At 41.2% G+C, this 26,975-nt stretch overlaps 1 protein-coding gene across 1 annotated transcript in view; it reads right to left on the reverse strand.

The window, feature by feature from the left end:
- KIT (KIT proto-oncogene, receptor tyrosine kinase) overlaps window positions 1-26,975 on the reverse strand; it is a 53,777-nt gene that overhangs the window by 12,821 nt on the left and 13,981 nt on the right. The window contains exons 2-13 of the mRNA XM_032186857.1: window positions 23,608-23,847; window positions 19,675-19,953; window positions 16,143-16,279; window positions 12,814-12,973; window positions 9,772-9,961; window positions 9,075-9,190; window positions 4,526-4,640; window positions 3,101-3,294; window positions 1,882-1,988; window positions 1,663-1,789; window positions 1,304-1,408; window positions 1,106-1,216 (exon numbers count right to left, since the gene is read on the reverse strand). Of these exons, the coding sequence (XP_032042748.1) occupies window positions 1,106-1,216; window positions 1,304-1,408; window positions 1,663-1,789; window positions 1,882-1,988; window positions 3,101-3,294; window positions 4,526-4,640; window positions 9,075-9,190; window positions 9,772-9,961; window positions 12,814-12,973; window positions 16,143-16,279; window positions 19,675-19,953; window positions 23,608-23,847 (1,881 nt within the window). The remainder of the gene's footprint in view (window positions 1-1,105; window positions 1,217-1,303; window positions 1,409-1,662; window positions 1,790-1,881; window positions 1,989-3,100; window positions 3,295-4,525; window positions 4,641-9,074; window positions 9,191-9,771; window positions 9,962-12,813; window positions 12,974-16,142; window positions 16,280-19,674; window positions 19,954-23,607; window positions 23,848-26,975) is intronic.

Consider the following 26,975-nt stretch of genomic DNA (forward strand, 5'->3'; position numbering starts at 1 on the left):
TCAAGTCATCTCCAGCACGGATGTTTATAGATCAAATATATGTTTTCTGAGTGAATGACTGCAGCTATGGCCCCTGAATATGTAATCATGCTGCATGTTATTTCAACTGTAAGGTTATTCTGTACCACCATTTCCTAACCTCAATAGCTGATTTCCATTTTTCTGCAGTTCATAATTATAGCTTTACTAACAGTGAAAGCAGCGTTTGTGGTGGGATTTGCTCACAGACCCCAGATTTCTTCAGCTGTCTGAGACAGATATGCATTCAGGCCAGTGATTCTGGTTTGCTGACTACTTAAAGTTGCTTCATCCTATTTTTAAATCATTAGAAGTGAAAGTGAGAAACACTTTGCCTTTGTTTAAAGCTATGAATTTTTACAAGCTCCTTTTCTTTGAAAAAATGAAGCAAGAACTTAAAGAGCAAGTTCTTCTGTAAGGAACAACATTTTTCATACTCAAAAGCATATAAGTTAAAAATACGTGACAGCATCACTCTGTATTGACACTTCAGCTGTTTTGTAGCTTTCATTATATATGAAAACAAACTTTTAAAAGTTTATTGTTTATATTTATTTTCAAAGTTATTGCATATAAAATACTTGGGTTGTACAATGCTTCACTTGGGAAACTCTTTTTCTCAACTTTCAAGTACTTAAACATTACATCTGCATTAACAGATACACTTGCCATTCTGTTTGAAAGACTAGAAGATCTGTTAAAAGACTTTTGACTTTTCAGTCAAAAGACTGGAAGACTGTACAAGGTATGGCTGCTGATTTCCCCCTGAATACCAGCAAGTTTTATCTTTTCTTGTTCCTGAGAAACAGTGTGGTGGAGGAAAAAACCTTAAGTTATATGTTTTGTCACCTCTCAGCGAACTTCATTTTTAGCTGCAGCTACAGTGGTCTCGTCACTGTTAGCAGGATGAGCCTAAAACCTAGATTTAGGAATTCACAGATGATAGTCGTGATGATCTGCAACCTGCCTAAGGAAGACACGTATTTAAGATTTCTATACTTAGCAGCACTGAATTCATCTTTGTAAGGTTCTTCCTTCTGACAATAAAAAAGGAGCACAAATAATCAATATCCGCTGATAACCCTACCTCCAATAGTGCAAGCTCCAAGTAGATTCACAATATTAATGTGGTTACCAAGGTAACTGAGAACTTTTAGCTCTGACATCAAGGCTTCTCTTTCTGTTAAATGGGCGCTTGCTGCAAAGCAAAACGCAATGTTCAGTAAATAGCACACCTACCAGAAGGAAGTTAGAAAAAATTGGGCAGCGTACTACAGCAACTTACGTTTTAACATTTTTACTGCTACTGTCATTGCGGCATCAGATTTAAATAGACCATAAGCAGTGGCTTCTACAACTTTTCCGAAAGCTCCAGCACCAAGGGTTTTGCCTAATAAAGAAAAAAAAAATCTTTACAAGAACTTGGAGCATTTCTTCCTGAAGGGAAGGCATTTTATTTTACAATATTAGAGAAGATAGTGTATATACACCTGCTTGCTTTTTGTCCCCAGGTAAGCACGAGCAATTATCGCTATTTGCATTCCTGCACATCTTTTTGACAAAACCCTGCTGTGTTTAACCAAAGTCTCATATGAGACTTGAAGGTTTCACCTTGCAGATGAAGTTAAATAAATATAAACTAACCAAAACTCAACCGGTTTCTAGGAAATTCCCATTTGTGATCATAAGGAAGCTGTGTTGGGTCTATGTAAACATAGTTGTTTCCATTTATTTCTTCAACAACTTTCCACTGAACTTCATATTTGGGTTTCTGAAAAGGAAAGAGAACGGCTGTCACTCCTGAAGCTTCCCCAGGCAACTCCTACACTTTAACAACTCAGGCAGAGGAGTTGCTGATTTTACCTGCAAATATATGTATACCAGGATCATGACTATGATGCACATCAGTCCAGCAGCGACTCCAAATGCGATTAGTAAAGGTGTGAAAAGGGTATGGGTACGGATTTGCTCTGAAAAGAAACAGAGAAAACTCTGCTTGAATACCAAGCATGAAAAACTACATTTAAAATAATCAGGTGAAAAAGCTTTCCTTGATTCTTTCTTATGAAACACAGTCTGGGGCTTCCGTTTTCCCAGATGCACTCCATGTCCCTCAGAGCCACTTCTCCTGAATGACAGTGCTGGCCAGAACTGGCACAGAAACCACGCGGCGTGCTTCCCAAAGAGCCTCAGCTTCACCAGCTCAGGAGGCACAACACTGAGATCAATTAAAGTGCGATTACAGTCAGCTTAGGGCACAGAAAGAAGCTTGTTAAGGGGACTTTTCCTAAGTCCTAATTTCTCTTCCTCTCTCTCCCCTACCTCCCCACCCCCAAGTGTGATCTCTACAACCTAGTCTTTAAAAGCAGATGCTGTACAGAGTAGTGAAAGAATACTGTTCTACCTCAAGTCTGGCTTATTTGTTTATATGTTGTATCTGGCTATAACAGGGAAAAAAAGAAGCAGCAGAACACGTGATTTTTTTTCCAAAGCAAGTAAAGATTTACAAACATATTTCAAGTCATCTGTGTTCTAGTATGTGTTTTTTTTCTTAACAAACCCACAAATACTGCTACAAAACTCATAAGGCACTTCTGCAGTACGTTGCTGTTACTCCTTTTACAAAAGCAGGGCCCTTAGGCTCCAGTCAAGATTGGGACCACATTTTCCTGAGACGCGGTAAAAAACATACAAAAATGCAGACTTTTCTTGAAAGAGATGATAGCTAAAACAAAGACAGGAGGAGAAAAAGGGATAGAGAGAAGGCAGCCTGGTGCCATGCTGCAGGTGCTTTGCCCCTGTGCCAGATCATGCTGCAGAGGCAGGAGAAAACGGCTAACTACTGCTTGGTAGTTTTGAAGCAGCAAACATACTATACCAGAATATTAACTGAGAAGTGAAAGCAATACTTTGGCAGGCAGAACATGTACTGTAATATATTATCATACACTCAGCCACAGTACCATCAACATTATTATGGCAAAAGCAGCACACTTAAAAGATGAATTCTTGCATGACAGAAAGGGCTGAACAGCATTAACCATTCCTTCATGTTCACTGCCTTGTTCACTCCAGACAATACCTTTAATAGCAAAGTTGAAGAAAGCAGAGGTCCTGTCACCATTGCTGGAAGCCTCGCAGCAGACGGTGCCGGTGCTCCTGAACATGCTGGCGTTAACGGTGCTCTCAACCAGGATCCGCTTGAAGGAAGGCACCGAGGAATTTGTGTAACCGATTTTCACATCCGTGTGAGATATTGTGGGTGAATCAAAACACCTGGGGAAAACAATGCTGACAATTACCTGCTGTGGACTGCTACCTGGAATGAATGACATGGCCTGCTGTGAAGGCAGACAGTCACAACAAGACCACCAGGTAATTACACCACACTACTCCACAAAGGGACTGAGATGGAGATCTTATCCTCAAAACCCAGCCTACTCACAACTCTCCTTGTCTCCTATGTAGTGGATGAAACTTATAAAACAAGCCAAGTGGAAACCATGAGGTTTTTGCATTTGCTGTTGAGTAGGGAAACACACAGGTGTGTAAGTCCACCGTGGGTTTTGTAACCATAAATTCTGCATCTCCAGTTTCAGCTTTAAGCAGTTGTGGTCCATCTCCTACTCTTGAACACTTTCCTCAGGCATTGCTTTATTACAGCACAAAAAAATCCACGAAAAATCCATAATGCACCTACAACACCACCAAGCTTATATGCAGCCAGGAAACAGCCAGTTTTGTTCTTTCAAGATGCTGCTAGTTAAACTAGTCAGAAGTCTGCAACCCTTTTTTAAAATTAATTGCAATGTTAACAATGTCACATATTCACTATATGAGCACACATTACAAAAATTAGGATAATTATTTTAGGCATAAAACATATTATGCAGGTAGGAGACATGACTTGCTAGTATGAGATCTGCAAGCACAGTGCAAGTCAACAAAAATCTTAAAATGTGCTTCACAAATGCTCACTTCACAGTGAAACTGTACTGTCTTTTTAGAAGCATGGCAACTAGACATCAGGTTTTATTCATAATAACTCCAGACTTGTTTACTTGTCATATGCTTCATGTGAATAGAAATCTAATTACTTTATGTCTTGAAAAATTATATCATTACACAATAAGACGAAAGATAACAGCCATATTCACAAGTGATTCTGTGATTGTCATTCTGTGAAATTGCATTGAGAATGTGTGCCATTTGGGGCCAAACTGATAAAAACCTTAGCTAGCCTGCAGCAGAGAGAAAATTTGGCTTTTATTTTTCCTCAGCAGAAAATGTTGATTATTCCCTCTTCAACGTTGGAATACAAAGGGGAGTAATGAAATGTACTGCTCCCTTCCCCTCAAACCACTGCAAATAATGCAATACCTAAAATGATGAAAACAGTGATGCAATGTAACAGTTACCAAGTAATTTTTTAAGTCTTAATTTTTAATTATAAATTGTGTATGTGGCATGTAGAGTCATTTCTGGAAGCTCTGGTTACTTAACTCACCTCTGTTCGGTTCCTGGGCAAAAATACCAGTATATGGTAGGGGCTGGGAACCCAGCTGCTACACACTGGAGAACACCATTGCTGAGAATATCCAAAGTGAGAATTTCTGGTTTTGCTGCAACAAACACAAATGAGAGTCACATTTTTATGGGAACACAGAATTTGAGATGCCACGTGCTCATCACCCTAGCAACTTGTGTGCATTATCACCCACGGAGTCAGGTGAACTGAGCTTCCCACGGAAAAGGGCATCCAGGCCTGAACTGGTGTTCTGTGTCACTGGGTAAATTTCAGTTCTTACACTGAATGCATGGGCTGGATTTCAGAACACCTAACCTCCACCAAGCATTGGGGTTGATGAAAGATCCTGAAACAGCAGAGCCCAGAGTTTAAGAAAACAAAGACACATTTGTTTTGGAACAAGAAGGCAGTTCCAGTTCCTGCAGAGGATGACTTTACCAGCCTCTAAAAAAGACAGTTTCTCCACAGTTGTACTAAATGGGTCAAACCGCATCTCTTCTGCATCTGCTCTTTTTATCAAATATTACCAGCACAGCCCGAAAAGGAACTGCAGTGCAATGCAACCAGTACCTGTCCCCATCCCCACAGAAGGCATCCCAGTAAAAAACCAATACCAAAATGCCCAACTGGCTCACTTTCTGAAATGCTGCATGTAGAGAAAGCTAGTATTTGACTGACTACATTAGCTGTCCAAGCAATAATTCATGATTGCTGTGGTGGTTTACAAAGCTGCCTGGTTCCTCATGCCATGATGCTGCCTTCAGGCCAGGACAACATCTACTTGGTTCTGGCAAATATTAGAAAGTTGTATTTCTTGGGAAACTTGAATTAGAAGCTTCATCTCCCATAGCTATCTTAGCTTCCTTGCAAATTATGTTAAAAATAAAGTTAATGGCAAAACCAGACTATATTCCAATGATGTTGCTCACCTGGTACAAATTAATAGCCCATTATTAGTTAATAAAACTTTACAAAATATAAGATGAACTTCTAATGTTCTAGAAAGTTGCGAGGCTGTATTGATGACAGTGGAAGAAAGATGATTTATTGCAGATAAAATCCACACGCAAAGACTGCACGGTGTTAGTTTTTAATGAATATTCTACTCACTGATTAAATTAGAGGCAATAAAACACACGTATACTCTCAATCACGTAGCATCTCCTCATGACTCATGTTACAGGAACCAAATGTTCTTTCGTTTCTAAATCCAAATGTTGTGTTTTATGCAAACCACCCAGAACCGAACATTGTTGCAAAATGTTGAGATGGGTTTTCAACATTACTGATTTGGTGCAGAACTTTCTGATAGCACGCAGCATCGTACACAGTCTTAGCGTTCAGGGAATATACATAATTCAGCTTTCTGAAGCTTCTACCAACATGGTTAAATTGTGAAATTGTAATTAGCCATGTGCAAACAGTTTGTTTAGGTATACGCTATGTGTTAGGCAACGTTACAACATGATAAAACTCTGGCTGTGCGTCTGTCCCAGCACCTGTAGCACTTTCTTAAAAATGTCTTGAACCTCTAATCTCGCTGAATTTATGAATTGCTTTTCAGCTCTTATTAATGTTGATTCTGAATGCAGCAAAGAAGACTCATAAGAGGTCACTCCTGTTTTAACTCAGTGCTCTGCATGACAACATAGTGGAATCAATTGCTTTTTATTACCAACTTCTTCATCATTTAGCACAGAGAAATAAATGTCTACAAAATAACATTTAATAGGTATTGTCTATTATCACAGCCAGAGAGCTTTCCTCCTCAGTCACATTTTCTGGACTGCATTGAATCTTTTTGTAGTATCATGGTGACTCCTTGTTTGCTCACTGCATATTGCAATGACAAGAAAAATGTTGATCTTGGTTTCACGTGATCTCTAGTGCCATGACCAGTTTTCTCCTTGCAGTATGAGTCCCAACTGCACAGATAGTATTTTGTTGACTATAATTAAATCCAGATATTATTTTGCACTAAATGCAGAGATACCAGTTTGAAGATTCCTCCGCTAATTACTAGATGCACAGTATCTTGCCACTCTGGAGATTTCTACAATTTCTTAATTGTAACTCAGTTCAGCATGCTGCTTGTCAAGTTGTAATTTTCTTTTTGGCTCCTAATGTCAGAGCTCCTTCCTTCCCTACTTTATGTCACACTTACTATGACTGACTACATTTTATTTTAGCAATTTAGTATTGTTTCAGATTAGCATATGCAATTGCTAGATGTGTTTAAATGAAAAGCAACTATTTCTGCACAGGGTTTTTCATGTCTTTCAGCAAATGCTTCAGCATCGATTTGTGTTTACGTGAAGATATCCTCCTGATTATGAATCCTGTTTTACCTGTTTGATTGCTTTCTGCTGATTACATGCCCGAGCCAGACTTGTAAACACCAGAAGCTAGATCGCAGCTTATGCAAAATCCCAACTGACAACAATGCCAGGTCACAACACATAATTAGACCAGTACCTGGCCCACCCACATGACTCTCCTGTGGTAGTTACTCTATTTCAAAAAATATGTTATATTGCTGTGCAGTTTGGGTTCCATACCTGAACAATGAGCGTTTTACATGCTACTGAAAACAGGAGGTTATTTTTCCTAAAAAATGAACCCTCAGAAGAATCAATCTGTTTCATCTCCTCTTTTCAAAATGAAAAAGATATTTGCAGTAGTTGCATCAAAATGCCAAAAGAAACTCTTTCTGAGTCAAGTGTATCAAATCTGTTTCAGCAGTGTCTGTAGTCAACCACGGCCACACTGAATGGTAAACAGGGCTCTACTGAGATGGCTTCAATACCCTCATTGTATCCCAAGGCTGATCTTACTGCTTACAAGACCAGTAGATGAAGCAAGAAAGGAGACCTGAACGCTGATGGTTGCACAGACAAGCCATTCAGAAGAACTACATCACAAACATTCTCTCCTGCCACAGCCATACTGATTCACCGTGTTGCTCCTATCCTGGTTTCCTAGCCACGACCCACAGGGGTTTCAGCCTTTTATCAAGTAGGAGATTCCTCAAAAGCAGCAGCAGCATGGAGCTCTGCACTGAGAACTGACAGCTGATGGTGATAAACCTTTATTTTTTATATTTTTTTAAATCGTATTTTGCCCAGACTGCTCCTGAGTAGCCTGATGAGCCCACAGCCCTTTGCTCCAAGCACGTGTATGATGCCACTGGTTGGAACACATCATCCAGCCTCAAGGGAACTGATGGCTTCATGGGCAGCCTGCTATTTCTTCCATTCCTGCACAGAAACTAAACTTCTTGCTCAGCACCGTGCTCAACTATGCTGTACAATAGTAGAATTCCCTTTTGTGACTATGATCCACTCCTACCCAAGGTGGCAAAGGATATTTGAAGTTGCCAGCACCCTCAGCTTAGAAATCACAGCTAGGGAACTGAAATGTACAACACCACAAATGACATTCATAGAGAAAGAAAGAAATGCCATGTTCTAAAAGGAGCCCAAGTGGCATTTCTAGACCCAAACTACAGCATTGCAAATATTGACACTACAAATGTTGAACTTCAATGATAATTAGGCAGAATTCAGAAAGTAGTATCCAGAATTTTATGCATTTGTGAAGTCTCAATGGTCCTCTGCATCAGCCCATGCCCAGAGAAGGATCTATTACTGCTAAAGCACTCCAATGACGTATTTGCAGCACATCCACTCATTTCCTACATATTTCATTGTCCTAGGCTTGAAAGCACCACTGTCTACCTTGCCTTAGTTTCTCCTTTTTGCCCTCAGTCCCCTCCTTAAGCTTTGCCTTTAGCAGCTGCCAATATTTGTGGGCTGAGAGTGTGAAACTCTCTGACAGGATGGTTCTGCTACGAAGGATGGAGTTTCCTGGACGTTTCATTTAATTCATTCTGAAGTTCAGCTTTTGTCCTGAAGAATGCTTCTTGGAACTGAGACTGATGCTTTTTATTTTTTTACAAGCATATAAAGACGACAGCATGTGCGTTTGTAAAGCTACACAGATTTCTCTAAAACAATGGAGATGTATATTATTATGCAGATGTATTTAGATACCAAAAGGCATAAGTGAATAATTCTTCTGTCAAGTTTTCAAACTTCACATCCAACTCAAACAATTTAAAGAAAATTAATAGCTTATCTTGGCTGCCAAAAATGCAAATTATATGTATACGTATAAACTCTGTATATCCTGATCCATGTTACATTATCAAAGTTTTATGGTCCATGCTCATTTCTGAGACCATCTTTCCAGGTGTTATAGTTTTTTTCCTGTGTAAACTATCTATCTGCTCTCCAGTAACCTCTGGAATACATTTGCCAGAATGTAAGGTCATGCTGGATTGTAGGTGGATTTGTGTAAGTACTCTGCACTTTTATATCTTGACATTTAAATAGTTTTGCAGCATGTGCTTCACTTCAGAAAGCCTCTCATATGCTGAACCACACTGTGACATCTTGTGCATACATTATGTTGTATAAAATACAATGACTGTGATAATGAAATATTTCAGACTGTTCACTTTACTTACTATTCACATAGACATTAAATGTTACAGAGGAGCTGGCATCTGAATTGGACACAAAAAATGTGTAAATGCCTCCCTCCGTTCCTTTTAATCGTGTAAGGTGAAGTTCACTTGTATAACTGTAAAGAAAAAGAAATCATTAGCGATGCTCACAACCTAAAGTCAATGGGGAATTGTTGAACAAAAAGCTAAGGTGGGAATTATTAGTGCACTCTTTTCTCCTGCCTACACCATTCATACAGACACACTTACCAAGAATTATCATCCCTTTTGCCCCATAGCACTCAAGACTACTTTTTTTTTTTTTTTCCCCATGGGATTTTTGGAGGACCAGGACTCCAGAAAGAAACAGTGCATGGCAGAAATAAAAGCATAAACTTTTGTTTGGAGCATTGTGCTCAACTGTGGTGGTAGAGGGTGTCTCCACACACAAACTTTTAATTCCTCAACTTATTGAGCAACAATGATATCTTGTAGGTGAGTTGTGAGGCAGACTGGTCTCTCAGAGGGTGTGCTTAACTCAACACTGCTTCATATCCAGGGTAGCAAGACTTCACACCCATTACTGTGGTAAGCCACGTGTAAGGCAAGACCTTTTAAAACACAATTTTCTTGCCATCTACATTTTCATATTTCCAGAACAGACTCTAGTTTGCTGTTTCAAAGGGAAATCGATAGCACTTAAAGCCATTCTTATTACCTGTTATTGCCCACAGTCTTGAACTTGACATAATGGTCCGATGAATTCTGCAGTGTTTCATTCATGTACATCCAGACTTCTTCCTTCGGTTTTGGATATGCCTCATATTCAACTGTTAAATTTCCATTTTGTCCTGCATTTATATCTATTGTGGTATTCATTGTTGCAAGCAAACGGACAAATCCTTTAGCTGATGGTCATAATAGGAAAAGAAAAACAATTTCAGGGCCATTTAGGAGATTGCCACTACTCTAACCACACTTATGCTACTTCAAGATCAGTGATCAAATGTCCAACTGTGAAACGGGAAACCTTATCTACAGAGCAGAACTTCAACCTTCACCTGCTAAAACCAAGACCACTAGCTATATATAGCAATGAGGCACACAACTTAAAGCAGTCTTGTATGCTTTAACAGAAAGAATTCCATCTCCTGGTGATAAATACCCTTTATTTGCTCTTGGAAAAATGCAAACACATGCTTGATTCTACTCAAGTGTTTACATTTTTCAAAAAATCAGTCAGTAACTTTATGGAATGGAAGAAACAGTAAAAAAGGCAAGATAAATTGATCATTTATGACAATATAGTACAGTATTTAATGATTCTTTGTCAAGTGTAATTAAGAACGACGTTACAAATGAAGCTATTAAGAACTGTAATTAGAAAAAAAATGTACTACGTCGAAAGGCCTGGATAGCGATTGTCTTAAACTAAGGCATTTCTGTTCATCTACTGCTGGGTCTTAATCTTTTCTTTGGCAGATACCATTTATCACTGGGTAGTTCTGTTCCAGAGTATCATGTGGAGCAGCAGCATCCTTACTGCAGTGGCTTTAATTTCATTAATAAACTCGTCAGCTTCAGGATTATTCACTTTGAAAGACAAATTTTTCAGTTCTATTACAAAAATTCATGTGGGAATTACCAGTTTGACAGACAGACTACAATGACAAGGAAACATATTTCCTGGGAATGCTTGAATTTAGCCCCCAAATCAATGTCAGATCTCTGCCTCTCTCCACTTTCCAGTGATCAAACTGCTGTGGCCAGCTGGGCACCTGAGCTCATGAAAACAGAAGGCAACGAGCCTTGGTGAAAGCATATGGAGCTGACAGAGCACTTGACAGATGCTTCCGAGAAGAAAGGAAGACACACTCATATCATAGCAAGCAGGTATGATACAAAGTATGCTCTATTGTCAAAAAGGAAAAAAAGAAAAGGTTTTAAATCTGGAAATTTAAGTTTTTTAGTCCCTTTGAGACCTTTTTTCTATTTTCTGTGCAAGCACAGAGTCGCCTATGCAACCCATATTCAAAACTGTGCCCAAGGGAGTGCAAAAAAACTTTTTATAATCATGCTGTCAATGCCCAAAACAAAGTTCTATAAACAGTTTATAGTTAGATAAACCATTTTTTATAAAAGTAACTAAAACATTTACCAAAATACCACTATTTCTTAGAAATCTTTTTGCTAACATAAAAGCCGCAGTGATTTAGATTCTGATACAATCCAGTATGTTCTATACACCACTTCCCATGATCCTGGGAGCTGGCACGGTTTAGATAAATATAGTCAACTTGACAATGAACGGTGAAAGGAATCCAGGAGACAGAGTTTATTTTATTTTAGGTCAAATTTGAGAGGGTGAGAGGAGAAAAGTATCTTGAAAATGAAATATTCCAGCTTTTCTCTGGGTTTTTTTTTTTTTTTTTTTTTTTTTTTTACTAAGTACAAACTGTTTTTTACTAAATACAAACTTGTTTTATTTTTTTTACATTTTATAATGCTGTGCTTAATTTTACTCACATGACTTTCCAAAGGCAACCCTTTTTAAAACCACATTTGCATGTGCAGTAGTCTTTAGAATTCCTCTAGTTAAGAACTTCCCTCCTTTTATAATAAAAGCTTTCACATTATTCTCCTCGGGGAAAAGATTTTCTTTCATACTTAACACTGTTTCACTCTTTGACATACGAATCTGATCTCTTTCGTAAAAAAAAAATTAAGAAAACACGTTAAGAGCCCTACCCCCTCAAATGGTGTAGCAAGGTTAAGTACACTCAAACCTCCGCAGCTATGCTGGAGATTTGACCCACAGAGATCAAGTGCTTCTGTTTTCTTTAAGTTATTGGGAAAGCAAAACAGGCTATATTGCAGGGGTATTTGTGCACCAGAAAAGCAAATTTGGTAAGGAAGAGAATACAAGGCCTGGCCCTCAAAGAACAGAGCAGTCTCAGTTGTCCTCGGTTGCTACATCCTTGAAAGGTGAAGAATTTGAAGTATTTTAGCCAACTACACAGACTCGGTCAGAATTATCAAGCATATGTCCTTAATTAGACTATCAAATTAGCACTTTTGGAAGCCATAAAAATTCAAAGGCCTGGTGTATCATACACGCTAACATACAGCAGCTGAGATCTACATGAGTCCGTTATTAAACCAGGAGAGGAGGTGACTTCGCTCACTGTTGAGAGACATTATCCCAAGCCTAAGGAAGTGATGGATGGTGGATTTACCATGGTGGTGAGCTCCAAAGCAATTTTCGTGCTGCCTATGCACACTTCAGTGTTCTTCACTGCATTATTTTAAATAGAGATACATATATAACTTCTCCCACGTAAAAAAACATTGACGTGCCGATGTCAGCGAAATTTCCAGCGCTTGGAAGGCAGGTACTGAAGATACGCTTTGTGCTTGTGCTGCCAAATTACTAAAGTGTAGGGATAGTACCACGCAAAGGTAAATTACTTGCTTCATTAAGACTGGATTAAATTTAAAATTAAACCAGAAAGGATGAGAAAAACCAGAGAGATGGAAACAGTGTTGGGTGGTTGTTCTAATACCGCAATCCAATCACATGCAAAGTGCTACAGAAATTAAAGTAGTCGCACACTCCATAGCCCTTCCTGAACCATTTCAGTATGATACCAGTCTGCAGTAACCTTTTAATAAAGCAATTTACTCATTCAGGTTTGGGGGAAAGGAGATAGAAGGAAGGGGGAGAGCTAGGTATCTTAAGATTTCTACAATAACTATTTACCTAATGCTTTCAAGGTTACCGTGGCATTGGTTTTTCCAAAAGGGTTTTCTGCTTGGCATGTGAATTCTCCAGAATCATTAACTCCCACTGAACGGATGTTCAATGTTAATTTCCTTTCGTATCCATAATCACCCAAATTTCTGCTTTTGCTTGTAACAATCTGTCGGTAAAAAACAATTAACATCTAAAACACTGTGTATGCAGCATCTTTCCTCGATAAATTAAAAATAGAAGTAATTATAACTTCGCTATATTAATATTCATAACTTTAAACCAGAATAATAAGCCATCACGACAAACATGTCACTAGAATCTCTCCATGCAAAACAAGTGTGTGATCAGCTGTCTTTGAGAGATAATACTTCCTCAAGTACTAGTCCTTTTCTTCATTCTTTCTTTTTTTCCCTGAACTGCACTGTAAGGCACCCTTCTGCTGCATTTCACTAGGTAAACTGCCCAGGTTCCCACCTGATGTTTTGAGGCAGAAGGTGCTTTCAGCTCCAAAAAGATTCGAGGAGCCCCAAGGGCACACAGCACCTTGTAGTCACATTCCTCCCTCCTCAGGCAAGAACAAGTGTTTTCACCTGCCCCAAAAGCAGACCAGTCCAAAATACAAAGCTGGCCCACAAATTTCTTCAAGTATTTCAGTCCTGTGGAAAGAAGGGTGTCGTGCCTGCAGCCAGATTCAGCTCACTCTGAACTTCTAATGCCAATGATGATGAGGACCAACAGAAGGTTTTATTTGCACTAACATTCTTAGAATCATAGAATCACAGAATGGTTTGGGTTGGAAGAGACCTTAAAGATCACCCAGTTCCAACCCCCCACCATGGGCAGGGACACCTCCCACCAGACCAGGTTGCCCAAAGCCCCATCCAGCCTGGTCTTGAACACTGCCAAGGATGGGGCATCCACAGCTGTGGACAACCTGTGCCAGGGCCTCTCCACCCTCACAGTAAAGAATTTATTCCTTATATCTAACCTAAATCTACCCATTTATTTAATTTAAAGCCACTGTGCCTTGACCTGTCGCCACACTGTCTAATCAAGAGTCCCTTCCCATCTTTCTTTTAGGCCCCCTTTAGGTACTGGAAGGCTGCTATAAGGTTCCCCAGCTCTCTCAGCTTGTCTTCATCAGAGCTGCTGACAATGACCTGCATGCCTTGACTTTCATAACGTTCAAAGGCTGCAGCTATTGTGAAAAGTGGCTGCAACTCTGAAGTTTGGCTCACTACACAAGTGGGGTCTAAAAATCACCAAACTCTCTAATGATTGCAATGCTTCCCAGAGAAATACAAGAGAGAATTTAATGTACTGGTGTTTCATTTTCAACTGGGTCACTTTATGCCCCAAGTCCCCACTGCAGGCATACTGCAGAGAGACCTGCTGGCAGCATGCTTTACACAGCATCCTTGCTCTGGAACCCACTCTGCTTCTCAGTCCATAGCAATCCACATTTGCTAATCTTACAGGCAGCTGGACACTTCTTTTCCTTTCCAAAGCACTGAGTACATGATGACTCTATGTCTACATATGTGTGCTGGAACTAAAGAAAAAATAACTAATTCAGTTGTTGACTTTAGTTTCTGTGAGATTGTTCAGTGTGCATGGAAAGACTGATAAACTCACAATGATTAATCCAAATTCACTTGCTATGATTTTCTTGTAGAATGATTTCAATTCTTGGGGGTGTCAGGAAGTTCTGGATGAATTTTATTTTCTCTACACGGTTTTGTTTCCTTCTGAGTAATAATAACCACCTACAGAAGTCTGTTTTGTATGGAGGTGCTTGCTTACAGCTAGTCTCCTAATTTTCAGAAGTGGTGATAACCTCTGTCACACGAAGAAACAGGTGTGCAGTTTTTTCCTTTAACCTATTCAGGTAAAATTCTGCATCTGTTTAAACATGAATTTTATGTATTCTGTTTCAGTACAAAATTTAATTTGGTAGTCAATATTTAAAAGACAGCATCCCCTGCTATTTACCAGAAAGGTCAAATTTATTTGGTCAAAAATATTTTCCTCATGGCTTTTACTCATAAAATGAAAAGGGAAAAGCATGAAAACATAAGGGAAGACCCCGATCTCATCAGTCATAACAAAGAAAAGCAGGGGGAGGGACAAGGAAAGAAATGCAGTTCTCAAACGAAAGACTTGTGGTTGACCTTGGCACAGGACCAAAAGCCCCATCTGCAGGTCCCACACTGCCTTCATGTCACTGAGACCTCAACAGCCCCCAGAGCCGCGAGGTGGGATTTCTGGAGCAATGAGCACTTAGTGAGAGAAGCTGTGCCAGATACCCACCCCAGGGAACCGGCCTCCAGTTCACTGTTTGCCTGAGGATACGTGATTTATCCAAACATCACAGCATCACAGAGGCCTTTTTTCTGCGCACACTTGGACTAAAAATTACGCATTCTGGTCACTACCAGTAAAAGTAAAGGCCCAGCCAATTAGCATGCGAGTGTATACGGGAGGAGTTACCAACAGGTCTTCACAAGGGCTTTTAATTATTTAAATTTTGGGGTATAGCCAGAAAACTAAAATGTGTCCTTAAACGCAAACCAGTGCCTGCTGATGCCTGCGCCTGCTCTTACTTACAATTTTTTGACTCATAGCCCTGTGTTTCAAGCACTGAGCTGCAGGACATGCTGGGTGACCAGGGGAGGGGACCTCTCTGCCACTGGTCTTCAGCAGAGCTGTGCTGCTAGTAACCAACTCTCCTGGAGTATTTATTTTGCTAATAATTGAATTTGGGCATGTCGGGCAGCAACTTCAGCGATCACTTCAGACAGTTCCCTAGTTCATTTTTCAGAACTTTCCCAGTTAGTGAAGCACACCATATAATTTAAATGAATTAATCATTCCTATGAATGCTTACTACTATTCCTGTCACATACAATCCCATGCTAATTAGCAGGTATTTTACTGTTAATGATAACGACTAGAATATGTGATTTGCAGTCCATGTGTTGATATTTGCAGCTCCCATTGATTGCAATGTGATGTGTAGGCACTCCGTGCTTCCGTATTTAGGCAGCCCAACAGAGGTCACCTAAACTTCACATTGAAGTGCCTAACTTTAGCTTCTGTTTGGAAAGAACAGCCAGCACTGATAACTTCCCTCCCATAAATTTTCAATGATCCTGGAGGTTTACATGGGCACGGGCCAGTCGTTGGACCCTCACCAGTTTGTAGGATGTGGTATCTTTGGAAAGGCAGCAAATCCAAACCAACCCCGTGTCAGGTATGCAAGACAAGCACATGAACATTTACAGACAGGTAGTGTACTGTGCTGAGGCATACATGATGCAGCTAAAGGAACTCACCCCACTTTTGTGAGAGATCCAACTAGCTTGTACGCTGCTATCCACATCCGTGATTATGCATGTAACTTCAAATTCTTCCCCTTCTTTGAGAAGCTCATAGCTTTTGGATAAGGTAATGACTGGAAGAGCTTTGTGAACTGGAAAACAATTTATAAATGCATTACTTTTCATTACCCTTGGAGTTTCCCAGAGGGGATAAAAATCAACAGTCATTAACTTTCCAATAAAATTTCAGGCCTCCAAGAGGTATTCAAATTTCTTTAACATATTACACAGTTGTTTCTTTACAACAAGCACATTTCAGCTTCAATCTCCCTTCAAATTAAACCTAAAGTTAGACAATACTTGTTAGAGCTTAGCAACTTGCATGAATAAACTTGCAAATGTTGAACCATCCATAAGACAATGGGACATTCCATGACAGTGATTAAAATGTTGCATTCTATAACTGAAAATACAGCCAGGATCGGTCACTGAAGAACCACAGCCTAACATTAATTGCAGTTTTTAAATATAAAATAGAACAGCTGACGCAAAGTACTGTCCGACAGGTCCCTGACAGGCCCTGACAGGAGGTGGACCTCCTTGGAAGCTTCTCTCCCCACGTAGGACAGGTACAGCTCGAGGTGTTCAGCACACCCGTCTCTGAAAGCGCTACAACTATGAAGGTTCAGAGGCAGGGGTGGCTGGAGCCAGGACCACTGACAATTTTGTCACCTGGAAGGTAGGTGGTTACAAGCAGCCAGGATTATGTCTGTTTTGAGAAATACTGCAGACCTACCGCCCTGTAGGCTAGCTGTACCCCTGTTGTGCTTCAGGGTGCCTTTTGACAAGTCAAGTACACTTGAGGACTATGCATCTCTTAGCAAAGCTCCTCAGCTCTGGTGCTTCCACAGTTTTCTTCTCTGTTTTCTTAATCCTTTCCTTAAAATTTCCTCACTTGTGAGACTCCAGGCTTGCACCAGTAGAAGTTAACCTCCCACTAGGGCTTTTATGCAGGAAGACTCAATTTCAAACTGTGACTGCAGAAAATCAGATAAGGCATTCTAGACTCTCTTCCTGCCTCTGACACAGACTTTGTAGTTGTATTAAGCAAATTATATGAAACTTAGGAAAATGCCATGCTTTTCATCCATTCATATTTTAACAATAATGTTTTCCTCATGTTGCTGCAAGCGGCTATGGAAGGGAACAAAGAACCATGTTTGCTCTCTTCAGATATAAATGCCCACATAAAAATCACACCACAGCAGCACCCAAGAGACATGAGGAAGCCAGTGCAGAATGCATGCTGTGTTCTCACCCACCAGCAACTTCTAAGGAAAAACAAAAAAAAAAGCCATAATGCCCCTCATTGTTTAGAGAAGGGCTGGACATAAGCACTCCCTGTGTTACAGTAACAGGGTGGTGTATGTTTGAGTACGCCTGCACAGTTCCCCGTTTCATGGACCCTCTTCTGACATTCTGCACCAGAAGTTCAGGCTGTGGGGTTTAAGTGCCATACTTCTGATTACAAAAGCATTGCCTACAAAAGGTGAACACTTAAGTCTTCAGCTAAGGAGACAGAGGGGACTGGTATTGATTTAAAACTACAGCCCAGTTATTACAATAAATGCCAACACCGCAGTGCTGCCTTACTGCTGGTGGCCTTCAGCAGATGCTTCCACTCAGTGCACACTTCCTCCCAGATGGAGAACATGGGCAGGCTGCCCAGGTCCTCCAGGCCACATACTGCTGCCCACCATCAGTGGGCTGCTGGCGATGGATGCCAAGTTAGTGCCTTGTTGTCTGAAGTCACCATTGTATTAAGCAAGTGCAGGCTTCTACCCCATAAAAAATGAAATAGTCCAATATGACAACTTGCATTCTCCTATGTCAGAGACATGACAGTTGTGTCAATCAACTGTTAAGCAGTTTCTTTCTTTGGCCATTCCTGAAAAAACAGTTGGAAAAAAAACTTGTTACAGAACAAACACCAGAGACAGCAAGAATGGACTTGAATTTTTTTAGTCAAAGGAGAATGCCAGAGATGCCTGTACTGATTAAACTTTAGTTCTCTTCTCATTAATTAAAATTTCTTATTATTCATTAGAAGACATTAAAATTCTCTCTGTTAGATTCCAAATCACCAGGAAGAAGACTTCTTCAATTTGCCATATCAAACTGCAGACTTCAGTCAGCCCCTGCTGTCAACCCCTTCCTACTGCTGAGGAGGAGCCCAGGACCAAGCAGGGCACACTACCACAGGCATGAAGAAGCAAACACCACTGCATCACCTCCTTCATGAACGCGAGGGGTGATGCTTGTCATGGCTGATCATCACCCTGCTCCTAACTCCACGTGGGAACCCACTGAATACCCCTCTGAAAGCACAAGGATGACCACTGGGATCCCCATCTCATGCTCCCTGCTCAACAGCTGCCACCTCAACCTTGGCCGCATGACAAACACACTTGCAGTGACAGAAACAATGCAGCAAAAATCTGCACAAGCGAGAGATGGTCCCTTGCTAGGCCTTACTGCAGCCCCAGCATTGCCCACATGTGCTAGAGGAGACACACTCAGCTGGAGCAAGGGATATTTAAGGAGCCCAAGAACTACACGGAGAGTAAACTGTCGTACTTGCCCCTGAGGAAACACTGAGACAGTCTCTCCCTCCGCTTCTCTTGGGAGTATTTATAGAGCAGATTAACAACATGTAGTGCGATAGCAGGCTCCAAACCTTCCACACAAAGCCTGCCTGTATTGCACTGTGCAGCCAGGCATGGGGCTTCTCCTTCCCAAACCCACCTACCACCCTGCCCTATTTCACCTGAAGGTAAAATACAAAGCCTCATCAAGGTGTTTGCAGAGCTAAGTGGTGTATCTGGCTGCCCAGCCACATCACATTCCTCATTTGTACTGGGAGCACAGTTGCTGTCATGAACATCCTCACTCATAAAGACGGAGACAAATGATGACTCTGTGCTCCCCCAAGATCTGTCTCTCTGCTGAATCCCTCTTCTTCAATGTCATCTATCAGTTCTTCCTGCTGTCACTTATGGGCAGCAGGCATGTGAGTCATGCATCCAAATCTCCACTTTGCCTGCACAAGCCTGTCCAAACCTCAGGGCATTGGTTTGTCCCCCAGGTTTAACAGCACAACCCAAGTTTCTTACATGGTGAAAAGAACACCTGGAAATCACCTTAAACAGGAAACATGAGTGATCGTGGCCAAACCTGCCCAGCATAGCCACAACCCATGTCTCACATGACAATCTGTACCCTCACACAACTTGCCCAGAACAAACTTCCTAAGACTACCAGTTTTTTCTGGGCTGCCTACAGCAGCCAGAGGTGCCACAAAGTAATCCCTTGGTGCAGAAGCACATCTGAATAGAAGATTCCAAAAGTCTCTAGATGAGCCACCACCTTGAGCCTCCCTGCGGCAAGCTCAGGACACAAGGGGAGATTTCTCTTTGGAGCACTTCCCATCAATTCCTGTGAAGATGAAAATCAGGTGCTCTACAAGAGGACAAAAATCCTGTGTTACCTGGCCTCACATTCAGGAAGATGTGCTCCGATATTTTCTCGACTCCGTTATGCTTTGCCAAGCACTGGTAGCAGCCCTTGAATGACCTCTGTACGTTCTTTATAATGATGCCTTTCTGTGGATTAGGAATGAATGTCATATTTTTGGGGAGAGGTTTGCCATCACATTTTCTCAGGGTGAAATTCGAAACATCTGGATCTGTTAGTGGGCACACCAGCAGGATGTCACTGTCTTCTTTTCCATAGATGAGAGAATCAACAAGGAAGAGCACATTTGGATCTGTGAAGGAACACAAAGACCTGTAAGAACAGCTGACATTGCAGTGGAAACTTCTGATAACCTTAACTCTGCAGCTGGGCACTTATTTCAAAGAATGTTTTACATTTAGCCAGTAAAACTGAGTATTACCCAATTCACGTTTACTAAGAGACATTAACTTTTGTCTTAAAAGAGCAGCACAACCGGAGATGTGCAGTAGCATTCAGTACCAGACACGCTAAAGAATAATGTGCACTAAAAATAAAACCTACTGCTTTTTTTACTGGGGGATGGAATTTTTTTTGTGCTTTGTGTAGTTCCAAACCCCCACCATCCACCCCCAACAACAGTAAACAGATTTTCACAGACCATTAAAAGTAATTTGCTTTTAGCTTGTGGCAGGGCTGTAAGGTTTCATGCCCACAGGAGGATTTTGAAGAAATTTATGAGCAAATGGAACTTGAAAAGCACCAAAATTATGGTTTTCACTTCTGTAAAATACATAATCTAAATGAACACACATTGCTACTAGAGGAAGCACCAAACAATTTCTCTCTCTCTCTCTCTCCCCTCCCTGAAACCAGGGGTATTTTTAGCCTCTGCAGAAAAACCTAGGCATAGAAACAGCATATCTGATTGAAAAATAATCATGTAATCTTTCATAAAATAACTTTTCTAAAGCATTTCATCTTGGCCAACCATAGTACACAAACATACAGTAATTTAAACACTATTACAACCAATGTTGAAGCCCATGATAGCCGATGACCTTGAAACACTAAGAACCTGGCCATTAATAGCAAACACAAAAATAAGGGATGATGTAGTGACAAACACTCTGTAAAAGCATATTTCAGCTCCCATCTGCCCTCTCTACAAGGTAGCATGAATTAGAATTTTAGAAACAGTTTTCTTTCTTCCTGTAAAGTGGCCTTGACCAACTTGAGTCGCTAGAGATCAACAAACTGTGACAACAGAGAAGACTGCGAAGTCTGTTAAGATAACAGATAATATGCATTTGGTTTAAGACAAGACGTATCAGACTGAATATGAAGCATGGGACATTTAGGTAGGCCATTGGGGAATGCTTTCTATCACAAAGGTGGTTCATCACAGAACACAGAAGTTAGTATCTGGTTTCTAAGTGAGAGTGAGGAGTAGTTTTAGCCCTTTCAATACTGCTGCCCAGGAAGAAACCACAAACTAAAAACATAGAAAACTAAAGCATCAGTCTACACCTAGAGAATGGAGACTACTAACAGAAACGGAAGTGTAAAGTATGTCTGAGCAGACCTAAAGTGTGACATTTTGCACACAGAGAAATGCTACAAATAGCTGTCATTGCTAAGCTAGGAAACTGCATACTAGAAGTGCTCATCTTAACGTCCCTGGTCTCAGCAAGTTTACGGATTGGTTTCCTCACAGTCCAGTTCCTCCCCAATACAGACAGAGCCAAAGTATCTTCACTGTACAGAAAGCACGGCTCGCTATGGAAAATATCAGAAGTTCTTGAAAATAGAAGAAAGGAACAAAGACCTGTTTCACCAACAGTTGAACCTGCAGGGAAGGCCTTGTTGGGGTAAGCAGAATCACTGAGGAGCTCTCCTCCCATCTTCCATCCCCCTCTGGAAGGGAAACGTCATGGTCAGAAGACATGGAAGGATTTGTTGTAGGGAATCCAGGCTCAAACAAGGCTGCTCATAGTCATATTCTTTCCTTCACAGCTTTTCCACCCCAGGTACACATTGGGAAGCACCTGCCTTCTGGGCATAAGTCAGGTTCCCAGCACAAGTTGTGGAGGTGCTTGCCATTGCTCATGTCTGAAAAGACTTAAGATCAAGGGATTTTTCGCTCTTATAAAAGTGTCTGAATAGACTTGATCTTCACTGAACTTATTTGGACAGGGTCACAAACTGCTTCTGTAGATACAACACAGGCACTTTCTGCCAAAGCAGAAAGGTGAAATAGACACACGCCTAAAGTCTGTCAACAACTGCGTCATCCTTGATCATAGGGACACAGAAAACTCATTGTTAGTAGATCAAAATCAGCATAAGAGATAAACACCTGTCACCACTTTATGTGCCACTTGGGACTGTGTAGGACTGAGGCTTTCCTTCTGCAGCTTTACTTTTGGTCCTGTTTTCTCTTCATTCCCAGCTGTACAAGCAGAAACTGTGGGTGCCTGTGGCAACCTCACAAGCAGCTGTGCTCATGGCACTATTTTCAAGGTGTCATAAGATGTCACTGAAACACAGCTATAAAGGCTGCCCTATTAAAGGCCACCCTATTGCAAAATAATGGCCAACATCACAAACATTCATTTTACTGCCAAGAATTTGTCAAAGTGAAGCTTGCACATTTTTCACACAGTTAAGACAAAGAAGTTAACAACACGCTGCATAAGGGCCACACAGCTTCTCTGATGTTTTGGCAATCACGCTCAGCAGGAGGGTTGCCTGCTATCCTAAGGTGAAGGAGTCATTTGAGTAATGGAAGACACAAATGTATCTATGATCACAGCTGTCTCAGATAATTACCATGACCTTCAAGAAAACAGTTGTGGAAGATAAAGTCAACAATGTTTGTCAGGTATGGGTAAAATACATGCCAGATTTCCTTTGGTCATAGTCTCAAAGAAACACAGAAGGTCAAAAAAAAATCATTCACAGTAGCTGCATGGCTATTTGGACAACTCAAGGGCTTTTTACTTTAAGCTGTGTGCCCATCTTATACCTTCCCTTGCGAAAATACTCCTTGCTGTGCTGTGCTGGTATCTCCCCACCTTGGAGAACAACCTTGCAGTAATTCCCAAAGGACTGGAAGGGCTCAAGGAAAGCTCTCCAAGGCAACCCCTGCTGGATGCAGAATGCTATCTCCAAGAATGTGGAAACTGTAGGACTTCTTTACACCAGCAGGGAAAAAAAGAGATCACCAGAACTATGCAAAGCATAAGCAAAGCAACTGTCTTCCTTACAAAGGAAAAGGGAATTCCAGGCATGGTAAACTGGCAGCTTGAGGACAGCTGATGAAGCCACAGATTGGGAGTGAACAAAAGAACAGAAGAAATATGAAGAACACACTGGACAAAAGGGAAGAATTAGGAAAATGTGTCAGAGCAGAGGATTTTTTTTCCCTTCTAAGACGTATCTGAGCAGACACAAGGTAGATCAGGAGCTAGAGGCAGAGGAATCATTTGCTGCCTGCTGGCCTAACCCTGAGAGCACAGCCTCAAAAAGACAAATCCTATAGCTAACTGCCTCAATAAATCAAGAGCTTGGCGTCAAACCTTACATGACTCCATACTGATAGATAGCATTGAATTAGAAAACACATTTCCGTACATGTTGCTTGTTTCCTTATAGTACAACTGACTCACACAACTGATTTAGGTCACTTGACTAGCTTCTACATGAACAGCTCTGGTATAAAATCTCACCACAAAACAACAAGGATGTAAAAAGAAACTCATTCAGAAATTTGCTCTGGTGAAAAAGCCATTGCAAGCAAAGCTGGGATGAAGTTTTCTTTCTGCTGGGCAGGAAAGAAGTTTTCTCCTATTAGTCCCTTGTGCCTCAACTCAAACATGTTTCCTCCTCCAGCATTTATGATCCTGTTATTTTGGGAGTGAGAAGGGATGGGGGAAGCAAAAATAAAGCATTCAGTAATAGTTACCTTTAACAAAAACATAAAAAGAGGTGACAATACTCCCTTTGCTTTTGCATACGTATCTGCCTATGTCTCTGACTGTTGCATTTTTGGTGTACCACTCTTTCTCATTGGAACTCTTTGTTTTTGCTGATGGGTCTGAGTTCTGGAAATTCCAAGTCACAGGTCCATCCTTGTTGCACTTCAGCCTTAATTCCTCCCCTTTATTCACAACCAGTGAAGATTCTTCATGAGGCAGTGAACCACCTAAAAAAAAAAGAACAAAAAAGAAAACCACAAAATACAATGCCTGTCAATACAATGCTTTTTTTTTTTTTTTTCTGCAATGAAATTGTTATTTCTAGTTATATACATGCAGTTAATATTTTTGGGGTTGTTTCTTAAAAGTACTAAGCTGCAATGGCATTCCTTGCAAGTATACAGCCACCTTTTGCCTTGCAAGACCTAGTGCACACATAGCAAATAACCACTGCAGATGGAAAATGGCCTTTAAAAAACCATTTGAAACTAGTTTCAGATGCACCAGTTTCTGCAATGGTTTGGCTTTTGAATGGGAACAGACCCAAGCTATTTAAAAATTAAATTCAAGAACATATGAGCCTGATTCTACATGGCAGCACTTTTAATCATTCTTTGTCATTTACTCAGTACGTTGCCAAGAACTAAACTTTCCTTGCTCAAGTTATCTTTTTTTAAAGTGAGCTGTTACCATCTCTTTCACCAAATATACCGTAACAACTTTTTTAAGCTCTCAGAAAGTAAAGTGGTGTAAAATTACCAGCCTCAATTCACAATTCCCAACCACTTCCCAGCTTACATGGTGTACTTGGAGAAAGAAGTACTTCCAGGCTTCTCTGGCTTCACTATTTACATCAGTCAAGCAGTGGGTTGCTGTGTTAGCATACCCTGATAGGAAAGTCTTAGTGAACATACAAAATGGAGTTAATAGCTGAAAAAGCAGATAAATTCTTACTACTAAGTACTTGCTTGAATATCCGAATGATGTACACAAGTACTGAGGCAGTATTAAGGAACAAGCCCTTCCCCTTCCAGAGCTGCTCTTTTGTCCTACAAGCAACCCCTAGCTTGCAATGAGCGCTGTTAGTTAACGTCCCTCTCATGTGAAGCACAGCTGTGCACGACTGTATGACATCCACATCTAGAAGCAGAGTCACGCCACCGAAAACACTGTCTGCATTCAAAAACACTCTCTGGGCTCATTTCTGAGGCTGAATTTCCCTGCCCACACAGATGACAACAGACGCTTAAGCAAAACAATCGGATAATTAGCTGGGATGAGATTATGTAGTCCAGACTTAATTCACTTATCTCACGGCTTTAGTTGTTCTGAAGGTGCATACTGGAGTGAGACCAGGTCAGGTAACTGCTCCCCTTCCTGACAAACCCAGCAGCTAGGAAAGAGTGGGCTGCAAAGGATGGTCAGACCACCTGCACAGTCTAATTACTTTGTTTGTGGTCTGGGTCTTGCAGGGAGCCCTCATTCTCCCCCCACCTTCCTCTGATTAAAATTCATTTATCAGCGCTCAACCCAACAGGCAGTTATTTTTCCAGCGTCACCAGAAATTTTCCACATGAAGCCCACTAACCCCGCATATATATTTCCATGACTGAATGCATAAGCAAGCATCCTAGAAATAATAATTGACAACAACAAAAAAAAAAAAAAGCAGAAAAAACACACTTCTAATTTCAAACCTGCCACCTCAAAGAGCAGGTGTGAGCCTGTGGCATGGCAGCTCAACCGAGGAGGGTAAAACTCCAGCATCTCAGGAGTGAAGGTCCCAGCCAGCAGTGGCTTGGCATACAGGAGAGCAGATGCAGACTGAGAGCAGGGCAGAGGCAAGGAGACCTCTGATGTGCAAACCCCTCAAATCAGAGCAAAATAGTAAAAGTGCAGGGCTTTATACCCACTCTGGCACTAGATCCTCAGGCTGCAGTCATGAGGCAAACACCAATGCTCCCCCTCCTCATGCCGTGCAAGGGCAGCCCTCCTCCACGAGCACAAGGGGCGATGCTTGCAGAGGCCCAGTGTCACCCAGATCCTAATTCCACACGTGAAAGGGGCCAGGGGAAACCCACTGGACACCTCTCTGAAAGCAGAAGGATGACCCCTAGGATCCCCACCTCACACTCCCTGCTCAACAACGGCCACCCCAACGTGACACCTTGACCACATGGACAGAGACACACTCGCAGCAACAAAAACAATGCAGCAAATGTCTGCATAGGTGAGGGATGCTCTCACACTATGCCTCACTGCAGCCTCAGCATTGCCCACTGTAACACACCATGCAGCCAGGCATGGGGCTTCTCCCCCTTCCCAAACCCACCTACTACCCTGCCCTATTGCACTTGAAGGTGTAAAGTAAGGCTTAACCAGCTGGTTGGCAGAGGTAAGGGACAGACCTGAGGCAACCAGTGCATAGACAAAAATCAAAATCGACCTACAAAAGGAGTGTGGATGGTCCGTCTGAACCATACAGATCACTGTGATGTGCACGAATGCTGAGGGATATTGCAGCAACAAACCCTTCCTCTTCCGAAGACCAGCTCTTTAATCCTAACAATATCCATCACCTCGTGCCCCTCTAACGTGTAGCACAATACAGCACAGTTGGACTTGACATGTGATATCCATGTCTGAGAGAGGAAAACATTTCTCAAAAAACATCCCCACTTGCATTCAAAAAAATGAGTCTTCTCATTTCTGAGGCTGAATTTCCCTGCCCACACAGATAACAACAGATACTCAAGAAAAACAATCAGATAATTTGCTGGGACAAGATTATGCAGTCCAGACTTAATTCACTTATCTCATAGCTTTAGTTGTTCTTCAAGTGGATTGAGACCAGGTCAGGTAACTGCTCCCCTTCCTGACAAACCCAGCAGCTAGGACAGCGTGGGCTGCAAAGGATGGTCAAACCACCACAATCTAATTACTTTGTGGTATGGGTTTTGGAGGGAGCCCGTGTCCGCTCCTCATCTCCCTCTGATTTATATTTGCTTACAACCTGAGAGGCAGTCCAACAGCGACCGTTTTTCCAGTGCCACCAGAAATTTTCCACACAAGGTCCACTAATCCTCTACACAAACTCACACGACTGAACACATAAACAAACATCCCAGAAATAGTAACTGCCAGAAAGACTAAGAAAAACATCATTTTGTATTTTTATGTGACGTCTGTGACTTTTACCTACTCTTTTTCTTAGCATTCATCATACCCATTCAGGTTAGGCGTTCAAATTGTGTAACATTTATTACAGACCATCTAGCAAGTTGGTGGGTAGTTTTTACAGGTGGTAAACAATACAGCAGAGCATGACTCCATCCAGGGGCACAAGAAATACATT

The sequence above is a fragment of the Aythya fuligula genome, chromosome 4 (assembly GCF_009819795.1).
Source record: "Aythya fuligula isolate bAytFul2 chromosome 4, bAytFul2.pri, whole genome shotgun sequence".
NCBI lineage: Eukaryota > Metazoa > Chordata > Aves > Anseriformes > Anatidae > Aythya > Aythya fuligula.